Consider the following 13,815-nt stretch of genomic DNA (forward strand, 5'->3'; position numbering starts at 1 on the left):
CTGATACAGTCGAAGGTGGTAGTGGAGAGAGAGAAATCACCTCGTCCAGGGGAGAGAAAGAAGGCATGCATGAGAGTAGAGAGAGAGAGAGAAAGATGGGAGATCAGATTTCACTGATTCGCATCAGCACGGCTAGACTTTCTCTTATGGCTGAATGGGTAGATTCCAAGGCCAAATGCAGGGCTAAATGGCGAAACCAAAGCTGTAACAGCTTTCACTGAGTAATCCGCTAAGCCAGTAGGCTTAGCTCTACAATTTTGTTGTGAAGCCAAATCTTCAACTTTATCTTTGGTTGTTTAGATAGACACCTTGGGATCCTGAGAAATAATTCGCTGCAGGTGGCAGGTTGCATGCATTTGCTCACAGTAGCGGGGCTGCCAAAAGCACTAAAAAAAAAACTCAAACAGGTGGCCCCTGCATTGATGCAACGAAGTGATGGTAGATTTCTTTTGACTTACTTCACAATGCATGGTGCCAGCAAGGTACATCTGGATGGAAACAGAAGACACTGTAGGTGGCCAATGTACTGTAAAAGCACATTTGTACTGCAGCTGCACTCTTTATGCAGTCTTGCAAAAGAATTTGCTAGCAGAGATTCGCCTGTGTATAAATGAGGCTGCTGCAGAAAGTGACACTCTTGGTGCTGATACAAAGCCACATAAACAACACATTGTGCTTTACTACAAAGAAACATCTCTTGCTTGCATTCCTCCAAGTTCACGTTCTATGAACAATCTACTTGTGAATAGCAAGCTTGCAGTAAGTCAACATATCATGACACCAGGTGACTGTGAGAAAAGCAAAGAGTGAAAATGAAAAAAAAAATTCTTTGAACATGATGTAAACCACAAGCAGTGATGACAACAACAGCTGGACGATGGCTCAAGCCTGTACTGAAACCTTAAGTGACTCCAGCATGATGAGAAGCTCACTAAGCAGTACAAAATACCAGCTGAAACCTCTCAGCACAAATAAATGGAAAGGCTGTAGCTTCAGACATTTAAAAAACACTACCAACATGAATAATTAACGACTTTTTTTGTGCGACTAAATAGGTGCAGTGGATATCAAGAATAAAAAGTGGCTTTTGAAACTTCTGTTAATGCAAATATTGGATGAAACTTACTTCGTTCCAACTTCTAATGAGAGTGATAGGAACCTTGTAGTTTGTTCAGAATACTGCGGATTATTCTCACACAGCATAACTTGTGTGCATGCTTTCAGAGCAGTTGCCCATGAGCTTTATTCCCAGTACACCTTTTCTGCTCAAATGTTTGCTCTGTGGATGTGCAGACAGCTTGATTCATTTCTGAACAGTTATAAGAAACACACTTTCTCCGTGAAAACCATGATAAGCTAAAAAACAACATACAGCCCTGTACTGAAAATCGTGTTTGACTGCACCTATCTGCACCTAACAAAGTGATTTTCAAGAACTCTGACGGCCTCACCAATGCAAGTGCTGTTGTTCATTCTCAATGGTTTTGCGCACATAAGGTGTCTTCAGTGACGACCCCAGTGCCTGATCACGACACCCACTTTGAGGTCCAAAGAGTCACCCTCAGAACATGCCGTCGTGGATGCCAATGGGCACCAGCAGCAGGCCAAAGACAGCCAGGTTGCGCACCAGGTATTTCCAGTCAGCGGGCACAGCCAGGGGCATCAGGCGTGCTGTGAGCGAGTGCACCTCGTGCGCCACACAGACCAGCACGAGTGAAGTGATCATCACGTTGAGCACAGGGTAGCCCGGCACCAAGACCAGCACACCATGCGTGTCGGCTGCCAGCCAGATGTGGTACTGCGCAATGAACAGCTGCCCCCCAAGCACTCTGTTGGACCCAATGAGATGTGGCCTTTCAGCTGTGAATGAGGCTGCCCAAGCATACAGAGCAAGTTCCGGCACACAAGCTCCACACAAATGAGCAGGACAAAGTGGATCTTGAAAGAAGCCACCATTACTGGTACCACAACAGCCAGACAGAACAGTGAACATGAATGGTACACTGGGTGAGCTGGTCATATGCATTCTGAGAGAAACAGCCTGAGACGGCGTGACATAAGAAAAGGAGAAGACACAGATGTCACAGCTGAGTGCTGGGTAACACAGCTGAACACAACACAGTTATGGCATGCTTAATCTGTGGTGCTATACACTGCTGTTGCACATCAGGGTCCATATTCTAAATTTGATCCATCCAGGGATTACTCACCCAAGGGACCAAAAATGCTCACCGATGGGCTGAAGTAGCAGAAATGGTTGTGGCACTCACTTGCAATAAAATGTGCAATGGTGCGGTAACACCATCTGCATTCAGGGTATGGGAAATATGAACCTTTCCGCAGTTGTGTAAACCATCTTTTTGTACTAAAAGTACAACACACAAAAACTAAACCATTGGTCTAACTAATATTACAGTAAAATCTTGTTAATTCAACCCCATTAATTCGGAAATCTGGATCACTTGAACGGCCAGCTCGGTCCGTGCCTTTTAATGAAAATTTACTTCCTTTCCCTATGTAAATGAGAACTTGCATTAAAAAAATGTAAATGAAACAGGAAGTGGGCAGGCTGACTGAGCACCCCCATAAGAATACTGGGGGGGGGGGGGGGGGGGGGGGGGGGGGGGGTAGGAGGCAGTTCCCTTCTCCGGTTGCAGCGTCCCTGACCACAGGCATGAGTACCCCGATGACCAGGCACATTAGCCATTAGTGCTGACTAGCCCCACTATCAAAGGAAGGCTATGTGCGACTCACCTCGAGGGAGATCTTGCCAAACCAGGCAAAGAAGGTGCTGTAACGGGTGCGCAGGAGGCCGCTAATGTTGCGCAGAATGACGTAGCCCAGGATCTGCAGGGGGGGACAAAGCGGCTGTGGAAAGGGCAGATACACAGCACTGGGCTCCACTTACCGGCACAAAGGAGATGTATGCATGCACCTCATTGCAGTCAGGCTTGGACCGGCACACAAATGCAAAGGTGGTGTAGAACTGCATGACAAGAGAGTAGCGGTAACTGCTAGAACCCAGCTGCTCGCGTACATGATAAAGAAGAAATCATGTGGGCTGGCCCACATAACGATGATGTAAGAAAGAAAAAAAAAACACGAAATAATTCTGTTTCCCAGCTCTCAGCTCGAGAGCAACTAGCAGAATGACTTCAGCACGTGCAAACTTTTTCGAAGGCTAACACTGAAAATGGTTAACCTGCACTCCTGGCCTAGAGATACGGTTTGCTTTAGCATAAAGGAGTGCTAAAAGCAAAATGGGACATGGTGAAGACACACAAACAGGTAGCACAATGAGCACCTGTATGGGTGCCTGCTCCTTCACTTAGTCTCATCTGGTTTTTAATGCTGCTGTGTGAAGAATACCATATCGAAAACAGCCACTCTTTGTCCTTGAGGCTATGTTGGGAGCAGGCAAATGAGTTACCTGATTAAACTGTCTGCCTTATGTCCAAATCCCACTGGTGGACGGCAGAGCTAAGTTGCCTATGAGGTATATCTCCCCTTTTATAGAAATATACAAATCCCTTCATGAAGCAAACACTGAAACAGTGACTGCCCTGGCACACAGTCTGTTGCATTTGAAGGAGTACAGACACCAAAGTTTTGGCTCTATGTTATCCACTACGGAATAATGTGTAAGATATTAGTATAGACAGATTACCACGTGATATTTGCCACCATTAAATAATTTATTACAGAATTCAATCCCTCATGCTGTTTCAGTTCCAGCATTAGACTGCTGCATTAGGCTATACGTCAAAGGTCAGTGTAGGTCACGCAAAGCATGAAAAAAAAAAGCGATTCAATCACTGCTTCGTCATTTTAATTCACTACAATGCTAAAATTAGCCTGCCTCAGACGAGATGACAACAAAAGAACCAGAGACTATATTACGGCTTTTTCATGCCTCACATGACCTATTGATTGATTGAAAACTTTATTGTTCCACTAATGTAAAAGGCCTTCTAATCCCCACCCCCGGCACGCAGGCTCACGAGACGGGGGCCGGGGCCTCCACGACTAAAGACTGGCAAAGACACACTGCGTCTTGACAGCTTTGGCTGCCAGGCAGATTGCGCTCAGCTGTACAGGGGGGCCTTGCTTCACAGCAGGGCCTCCCAGGCATCTCTACTCGTGATATTTCCCGTGACGCCTGGGAAGCCAGGGCATTCTCAAATTACGTGGTCGAGGGTCCCTCTCACCCCTGAAGTCCGACATTTCTCATCGTCTCTACCTCCGGTTTGGGTACGGTAGACCCAAACCGGGTTTACAAAATTTCCGGCCTGCAGACGTCGCCAAGTGACAGCCTCTCTGTTTGTCAAGCTAAGGTTTGGTGTTGGCACCAGTCTCCTTCTTACCTATAATTTTCAACCATTTCTGTATACAAGTTTGCAGCCGCTCACCTATGCCCCCACAGCCAGGCAGTTCCTTGGTCACCCGGAAGTAGAGAGCTCGGGCAAACTCGTGGGCCGCCTCGTTGCTGGGGACGGACGCGTGTGCTGGGATCCAAATTATGCTAATTTTGTGGTTGAGCTTGCCGTGAGACAGGATCCTAGCTGCCTCAGGAGAGATTTTGCCCTTTCCAAAGTTCCAAACAGCTGTCTTGCTGTCGCTAATTATTGACGTGGCTTCCGTTCCGATGCAAGCGAGCGCTATTGTAACTTCTTCGGCTGTGTATGGTTTGGCTTCTAATGGAGACAGCAGCGACGGGAGCGCCTCGGCCGTTGACTACCGAGGCGACCATCGCCGCAACCTACCACTAGCCGTGTCCATACAGGTGACCCTTGTCAATTCCATAATCTTGGTGCGCCTAGCCAGCGCCTCAGCTCTCTTCTCGCTCCTCTCCGCGTTGTGAATCGGGTGCATGTTTCACTGAGAGGGGAGAACTAAGCTGTTTTCGCGACAATGCAATGGGATGTCTTTCTTGTTGCGCGCGCCCCTGCCCGAGGATGGTTCGGACTGTGCTAGTTTTGCTTAGCCGTTCAAGCTGCGAGATCTGCACCGCCTCGGCTAGCTTGTTCCAAGTGTTGTGGACTTCCGTCGAGGTGCTGATGGGCAAGCCCAGAGCACTCTTCATGCAGCACCTGATGAGGGAGTCCAATTTATTCCTCTCTTCTGTTCTAATATTGAGAAACAGGGTGGCAAAACATATGCAGCTGATCATGTACGCCTGCACGAGTTTTAGTAGACTGCACTATTTGAGGCCTCAGCCCTTCAGCGCAACTCTCCCAAATATACTTAACACCTGCACGGCATAGGCTTCAAATGTAAGTAAAACAGCGCTAGACACGGGACAAAGAAGAACAACACAGCACAAGGCGCTACTAGCAACTCGATTTTTATTCCGCCGTAAGTGAAATATATATCCGGAAAGTAAGACAAAACAGTACAGACACTCAGATACATAAAGTGTAGTCATTGCAGGTGCATACACAAGTCACGAAGTTAGATAGCGAATTTCTTTGTCAAGTAGCTTAATGGATGGCTTGCTGATGCAGTTCTGTCCTCTCTGATGAATGATTAGTGCCTCGAAGACTTCCCTTGCTCTTTTCGATCTATATTTCTTGATAACTCTCGTGCGGTCCAAAAAAGGTGTGCAGTTTTCTTTTTGTGGTAAAACGTATGTCGGGCAAACAGGCCGCTGTCTTAACACCAGACTAAGCGAGCACGCCAGATTACATTCTACAGGAACTGGCAGCAATCTGGCCATACACTGCAAAAACTGCCAGTCAAAAAACTGCACACCTTTCTTGGACCGCACGAGAATTATCAAGAAATATAGATCGAAAAGAGCAAGGGAAGTCTTCGAGGCACTAATCATTCATCAGAGAGGACAGAACTGCGCCAGCAAGCCATCCATTAAGCTACTTGACAAAGAAATTCGCTATCTAACTTCGTGACTTGTGTATGCACCTGCAATGACTACACTTTATGTATCTGAGTGTCTGTACTGTTTTGTCTTACTTTCCGGATATATATTTCGCTTACGGTGGAATAAAAATCGAGTTGCTAGTAGCGCCTTGTGCTGTGTTGTTCTTCCTTTGTCCCGTGTCTAGCGCTGTTTTACTTACATTTGATGTACCAACTTGCCCAAGCCTCCGCCTTAACATAGGCTTCAAGCTTCTTTACTCTTCCATAGTTGTATCCGTTCTCTTGTATGAAGATCCCGAGAATACTGATTTGGTCCACCTGTGGCCCCGTCTTGCCTTCTACTTTAATTTATAAATTCCAATTGGGATTACATCAGAGCACCCTTGGATTATAGACGAATGATTCTGACTTTTGCAGAGAGCAGAAGAGGCCCCCCGTTCGCCGCGTAGGACACCATGGTGTCCGTCGCCGCCTGCAGGCGCTCCTCTATGCTCGCGTCCCTCCCCTGGTTGATCCAAAGGTTGACGTTGTCCACGTACATAGTGAATTTGAGGCCCTCTACCCTTCTGAGGGCAGCAGGAAGGCCCCTCATGGCCATGTTGATGCAGCAGTTCATGGAAGAACAGCGTGTGCAGAGACTAGAACTGGCCACTATTGGAGAATGGCAAAAACAATACTCGGCACGCACAGAAAAACTCAACAATGGCCAGAAACGCTGAAAATAGAGAGTCGGTAGTGTGGCAGTGGAACTTCGTGGCTTGCAATGCAAGCGAGCGCTAGTGCAACAATACGTAGAACTCACATGACCTGTACTGACCTCTGACACCACAAGCCACCATTCGGCTATGGAAACCAAAACAGAAACAGCATGAGAGAAGAAATTCAATCATAAATTATTTAGCAGTCATAGGCGAACATGATATAGTGATCCAAGTACATTAATGTCTTATACATCATGGCCCCTCAATGTTACCACATCAATGAGGAAGACATTGACAGCACTGTCCTTTAAACTGAGTGGCGAGATGAGCTTCCGCATTGGGCACGGTGGCACTGCATCGAACCTGTTGCTGACGAATCTCTTCGTTTTTTTTTTACACAGGTGAGCAAACGTTTTGGAAAATGTTATCACAGCGACAATCTGTTCCTTTTGGTGCTGCCGTGTTCATGGCAGAACTTTTGTTCTGTGCAATTACATCACCTTGTTGAAGCACCTGTTATATCAGGGGCATGAAGGCTGGAAATAAGGCTGTAAATGAATCATTCACAGGCATTCATGCAGAATGTATTGATGCGACTAGAGGACAGGATTTCTAGTATGAAAGAGCACATCGCACAACTACGATGTGGCATGAATGGCCTCTTATTTAAGGTTGACTGATGACCTTGAGAATAGGAGTTGATCAAAGTTTATTGCGTACGGCATTAAAGAAGAAGAAAATGTGAGCCCCGAAAGCCTGGAAAAAACAATATCCTTGAAAGTGATCACAGATGCCCTAGAAGTAGTCATTTCAGGGCTTGAAAGAATACATCTGTTTGGTGCTAGAGCAGAGAATAAAACGCAACCTGTTATGTATCTTCAAGTTGCTTGATTACAGAGACAAAGTCACTATCCTTAAGAATTGCTGTAATTTAAAAGACTCAAACATCTCAGTGAGAAGATTTCTCATTAAGATTACACAACACATGAAAGAAACTCTGGGTCAGCTGTAAATCAAAGCGAGATAGTGGCGACAAGGTCACACAATAAAATTGCCGTGATATCCCAAGTCATCCCACCCCCGGCAAGTTTCCAAACATTGAGAATGAGGGGGAGGGAGAGAGAGACAGAAAGTGCCCTATTTAGTGCACGTAAGAAAATAGCCCAGTGTACAACGAGGAAAAAAACAGTGCAACAGATGAGGACAAAGAAAAACAGAACACAAGCACTGGCTTATGAGTCATGACCAGTCAGCACTTCTGTGGTCTCTTTCATTGTCCTCGTCTTTTGAGCTGCTTTTTCCTCGCTGTAACTCGCTGTAAATGAACCAAGAAGCTAAGATTGCTACTCTCACTCAGCACAGTGTCATGGCCACAGTGCATATCTCCATAATACGCACTGTAGCAAAATAAGACTTGAAGCCGTACCTGCAGAACCATCTATTTATGGTTCAAACTATAAACAACAGTAAATATTAATGAAAAATTCAGGAGCTACATTATTGAGCAGATTGTTCAGTTAAAAATGAGTACTTGGCCTTCCATAACCAATATCAAAACATTTCAATGCAAGAAAAATATCTAAAGCACAGAAAACACATTTGCTGTTATCGCCTTTTCGCAACAGACTAGAGAGGCTTGGCACAGACCCCAAGTCCCAGCAGGGCTCCAAAGGCCACAGTGAGTGACAGGCCCCGTGAGAAGAGGTTCCCATGGTGGTTGTCCCCGATGACCCGGTACTGTCGCAGCAGGTAGTGTGCAAAGCCAAACAGCATGCCACTTGCCACGCTCTGAAACGATTGTGCACGTGCCACTGATGCACTCCTCTGGATATAGACCTCTTCAAGGGTCGCACAAAATGGACATTTTGACCGCATGAAGTTGACAGCATGAAGTGACAGAATTTCACGCAAAAAAGAGGCATCAAATGAATGACCACTGCAGGAGCAGTTGGTCACAAGTGCTTCCCCCAAGGAGTGTATCTATGTCACAAAGACGTGCACACAAACATGCACATATAAATAATAATCTGAATTGACCAGAGGGCAAGCAAAGCTTAGGAAATGAAAGCAACCACAGCCTTCAAGCTTTTCAGTTACCTCTGCTTCAAAGCGCAACTCTGGTGGTTTTAAAGGGCCGTGCATTTTGCTGAAACTTCTACTATAGATTCTCCTTAGTCGCCTTGCCTTTCATGCAAAATTTTGCAGCCCTGAATTGTTTTCATTGTGCTCAAATAGCTCTTAAGGTTTCATATTCTGTGGCCTCAAATGGCGTGATTTCTATGGACAATCCTGCATTTATGATGTCGCAAGCTACCTTCCAGCTGATATTTGCTCTGCACTTGTTTAATAAAAAGACGCTGATTTTATTCTCAGTCATTTGAAGTACTTCATAAATGGGTTACCATTTAGTCACCAGTTTAGCCATTCATTGCAAACACAAAAGGTTTCCTGGAACTGTGAGTGACCTCATTTATGAGCTGTGCAAAGCACTGCCTTCGACCATACAGTCCAGTTTGGTTCCCTGCCTCTGATGCTTTGCAACTGTTCTGCTCATTGTTTTAAAAAAATAATGCACTGCAGCTAAGGGACAGAGGTCTGGAAAATATAATGTGAGCATCAACTCAAAGCCCCCACAATATTCTCTGGAGCTGACCTTCAAAAGACCACTGAGGGCAACGCGACCAAATTCTTGTTCTCAGTAAAAATCACATCATGGACGGCCCTGTCCAGCTATGCTCATGTTTGCTCAGCAGTATATGACACATTTATTGCTGAGAAAATTAGACTAAAAAATTTTCCCACCACTCGATTCAAATTCCTGATGTCAAAAATGAAATGTAAAAAACTGTCAAAAACTCTCTTGACACACTGCAGTTTGCTAGCAGAGCCAGCCATTGGTGGCAACACCTGCATTTCATTTTCTTGCCTTTTCCAGCTTGCAGGAGCTCCGTTTTTCGATGAAAGTAGCCTTATCAACATTAGATACGGTAATTATCAATACAGGCCAACTTCAATTTGTTCTCAGTGTCCCTTCAATGCCCAGCACAGAAAGGTAGCTTCACACTCTTTAGCGCCCTTGCAGTCCAAACAACATTTCATTGTTTAACACTGCTGCAATCCACGATAAATGTTCAACCACTTAAACTTTTCAGTATAAACTGCCACCACCACCATCAGCCAACTGAGTCCACAGTGAGACAAACCCTATTAACTCCTAATGCTCCTTTCTTGCATCAGTCGCAACCAGCAAATTTCCCGAGATCATCACTCCGCCGACTCTTTGCCACTCCCAACTACGCTTCTGTCAGATTTGGCACATGCCTTGCCCATGTCCATTTCCTGTTTTAATGTGAAAGCACTACTTTACTAGCAAAGCTGAAAAACCCGAGGTATATGCTAAGCCTCAACATTTGACGGGCCAGTGGAGGAGGCCTTGCGCAGCTGCTCTGTCAAAGTGCGAAATTGGCACCCCCTCTCCCCCCCTCCCCGTGCGCTGATAGCGTGACTGAGGCAGCAGCCCTCACCACCTCCACTGTGGCTCTCGCAACGCCACTACGAGAGGGAAGGGGGAGTGTGGGGGAAGCTCATAGAACGGCTGCGGAGCTGCCTTTTCCCACATGTTCCCTCTCTCAGTCAGCCAATCACCATTGCTCCAGGAGATGGAGTCATCACCTTATGTCGCTGGCACGCTCCGTCGTCCCCGCTCCCGACGCATGAGAGCCATCATCGGCGCTGGAATCGCGGGCAACCACGCGGCGGCGAGTGATGCACATTACTCGTGCAGAGTCTTTCATGCGGTTGCATTTGATGCAGTGTTCCCTCAATTGCTTTCGCTTGTCTTACTCAGCTGAACTATGTTAAAAACCTATTTTTAAAATTTTGGCCAGAATACATTCAAACTTCTTCTCTAATACCGTAAAATCTTGTCAAGGGGAGGCTGCAGTGTTTTTCTGACTAGTTTAAGGAGGTTCGAGGATTTGAATTTGTTTAGCTTGAAGGTAAAGCATGCCAAGTGTTTTTGTGGTAGCATTTAAAATACCTAGTAACATAATCGCCGATTAAAACAACAATGATGTTCGCACTTCACAAAGCGTCTGAGCAGTGCGAAGAAGCTCGCTGATGACATCATCCATGGTGCTGGTGCCCATGGCCGGCCATGTGCCGTTGAATGTCGCCAAAGAGCGCTTCGAAGGCGTTGCCTTTGATGGTTTTTGTTTTCCTCTTTCAGGTAAATTAACAATACTTTGGTTGGGATTAGTTGGTGCATGATATTCTTATGGTGAATGATGAGTGCAAACACCAGACGTTTCACAAAGAAGAGACAAGCACAAGGGCAGGCGTTACTGGAAATCTGCAGTGTTACTGTACTGGAAATCTACTGTCACCATTACTGACATACTCACACAGTGCCCTACCTGGTGCAGTGTGCTGCCGAGAAGCGTGAACACCACTTCCGTTTTAATTGGCAATTACGTTGTCATTTCAAATGGTAGCACAAAAAAGACCTCGCATGCCTTATCTGCAAGCTGCACACCTTCGACCCCTTAAAGCTCGTAAAATTCTGAACTGTTCAGTAGCCCTTTAAAGTGTGCTCACTTCAGTGACAGTTTCACTCAGGACATAGTCACATGAAATCACTGACTCAGCTTCATTAAACCTCCTGGATTTGGTGCTCTATTACGCCGTAGTGGCTTACTGTGAATGTCTCGGTTAGTGCATACCTGTCGTCATATACAAAGATGGAAGCCATGAACGACGCTATGCACAGCAAGAAAACTTCACTGATGCTTTGAATATGTAGACTGCAGTCTAACGTCGATACTGATATAGTGCAGCACGTGATGACCGCACTTGCAGCTACTGACACACCTGGAGAGACTATGTTAGAAAGGGCTTTAGGAAAGAAGGAAAAATAAAATAGAGAGATTCTCTCCTCTGGTCGCTGGGGGCCTCAGTCTAACGCTGCCACCGCAGCAGCAGTGTCTCAGTGGTCGCTGTTCAGGCCGCACGAATGTGCCCATCTATTTTGTTGTCATGTTAGTACTCAGCTTCTAGAACACAGCACAGTAGCTCTGCAGTTTAGGCTGGCTTCAGCAAACTTTTGTTTTCCTCCATGTGCCGCACCCATAGCGGCTGCACTGCTGCCATGACTGGCATCACTGCATGACTGTTTTGACCCCATCTCGTGTTGTCACGTTACTGGCGTTGTCATGAATCATGTGCTTTCCACATTGAGGGCTTCCCAAGTGACTTCACTATGCAGTATGTCCTTGGGCCAAAGCTTCAAGTAGTGACCACCGCTGGTGGCAACGCCTGTGAAGTGCTCTCAAGATGTTTTGCAGCAGGAAGGCACAGCGGAAACTGTCATCTTTTGCTGTTTAGAGACATAGAAAGTGTAGTTGAGACCTCTCCAGTGTGGTCGAAACATTATCCCATGCAAGTGTCATAGACTAGGAAGCTGAAGACCGGCTGGACCCATACCATTGAAAAAAACTGCATGTGTGCTAGGACATGCTTCTCCTGTTCACCCAAATACAGATTCTAAAACAGCAGATGGGAGCTGGTTTAAATGCCTTTGGGGCTGCATACTAGCCGCGAGGACACCTCTGTGACAAACATAAATAAGAGACTTCTGTGGTCCCACGTGAATAAAACCTCCTGTGTGTACCGCTGCTTTGTGCGTCGTTTTCTGTGGTCCCGCAAGGCACACCTTAACGAAGTTTCACTGCACAGTAGCTGACAGATTTTAGGACTCCAGTAATTCCAACTTGCACTATGTTTGGGACTTCATTGTTGAACTGTCATGCAACTCATAGGAACGCATACATATTCACGACCAATATTTTGGACTATCGAGTTTTGGACTAAAAGACATGCCAGCAACCCTGTGGAGATCTAGAATTCAAGTAGACAGTACGCAGAATTGGAGAACAATGGGACATGCACTACTTGCAACACTTCATTGACTTCAGAAACTACTGCTTAAATAGCCACAGGGGGAAGGTGGAAACAACATGCGCCTTCTCATGTGAGAGACCTCGAAGGCGGCAAAAAGGGGGGACACAGGTGATTCAGTGGAAACTAAAACATATCTAAAAACTTATTCTTATGCATCATGATCGAAGGGATACTAACACATCACTCCCACTCTTTCTAATTTGGTGCGCCTCTATCAATTTGAGAGTCATTGTGTCCTTATTCTTGCTGATAACACTGGTTTCTTGAAGCCTTGGTTCACGTCTTCTTTTTTTCTTTCCCGCATTCCTTGCAGTGAAGCGGCAGGTTTGAACCTGTTCGTCATTCTCCTGTTCTGTGTGCTGTCTGTGTTGCACTAGAATTCTAGAAGCTATGCACCAACTTGCCCCACTAAGTGTGTTACTGTGGAGATTGTTTATAGACTGAAGGTTCACTTTTTCAGCCTAATACAGATGCGAGCAGGCATGGCTGTCACACAGTCATTGCATTTCACCGTACCTAAATTGTTAAGCAAGTTGCATTCTGCCGGATTTGATCCAGTTTGCGTAACAAAGCACCAAATTAGCCTTTTTTGTCAAGAAAAATTATTATGAATTTAAAACTGCTTTGTCAGCTCTTCCTCTTTACAGCTTTGTGTATTAGTACTGTTTTATGTCTCAGCGTTGTTTCAGTCGTTTTCTCTTTGTATATTATGTGCTGCATCATATAAATTATCATCGTATGTAACCAAGAAACAGTACAAACGGCGACGTGATTAGTTGTGAACATGCCAAATGACTTTCTCCTGTATTCCTACTGTGCCAATTTTGTAAGGGGGCCGGACCCCGTCAAGCAGTTTTCACAGCTTTTAGTCCTGGCCTATCCTTTTCTTATTAAAAAGAAATAAAATATACTTAAACTTGAACCAACCGGTTCCCATCTTGGTTTTAAACAGTCATTCGGATGGACTGGCTTGGATAGGCTTGGCTATTCGTTCTTTATCACTGCCACTAGAGACAATGGCACACTCTTCGTTGCCATCGAGGTGGCCTACAAAGAACAGAATGCGATCGTGTTGAAAACTGGACAGCTGCAGCGTCACCGTAGCTTAGACGGGGAGTGTGCAGAGGTGCATTCGGAGGCGCTAGCTTCTTCTCCTGGGTTCTCTGTCTTGGTCTTTGCGCGCTGCACTACCTGGGACCGTGATGCGAGGTGTTGCAGACATGATGAAAGCATGACTCTACATATTATCACTTGCAAATGGAACTTGGGGAGCAGCAAA

At 45.8% G+C, this 13,815-nt stretch overlaps 1 protein-coding gene across 3 annotated transcripts in view; it reads right to left on the bottom strand.

Moving 5' to 3' along the window:
- Positions 1–649: 649 nt before the first annotated feature.
- The window catches only part of LOC149349438 (N-acetylneuraminate (7)9-O-acetyltransferase), a 57,140-nt gene continuing 43,974 nt past the window's right edge, over positions 650–13,815 (bottom strand). For 2 of the 3 annotated variants that reach the window (XM_089578385.1, XM_089578383.1), the window contains 4 exons: positions 8,226–8,366; positions 2,909–2,986; positions 2,755–2,847; positions 650–1,813 (listed from right to left, as the gene is read on the bottom strand). In XM_089578385.1, coding sequence (XP_089434511.1) covers positions 1,562–1,813; positions 2,755–2,847; positions 2,909–2,986; positions 8,226–8,366 — 564 coding nt within the window. In that variant the 3' untranslated portion in view covers positions 650–1,561. Of the gene's footprint in view, positions 1,830–2,754; positions 2,848–2,908; positions 2,987–8,225; positions 8,367–13,815 lie in introns of all 3 variants that reach the window. The other variant, XM_089578384.1, reaches the window with a different exon arrangement.

The sequence above is a fragment of the Amblyomma mixtum genome, chromosome 3, assembly GCF_055824585.1.
Source record: "Amblyomma mixtum isolate Tamu chromosome 3, ASM5582458v1, whole genome shotgun sequence".
NCBI lineage: Eukaryota > Metazoa > Arthropoda > Arachnida > Ixodida > Ixodidae > Amblyomma > Amblyomma mixtum.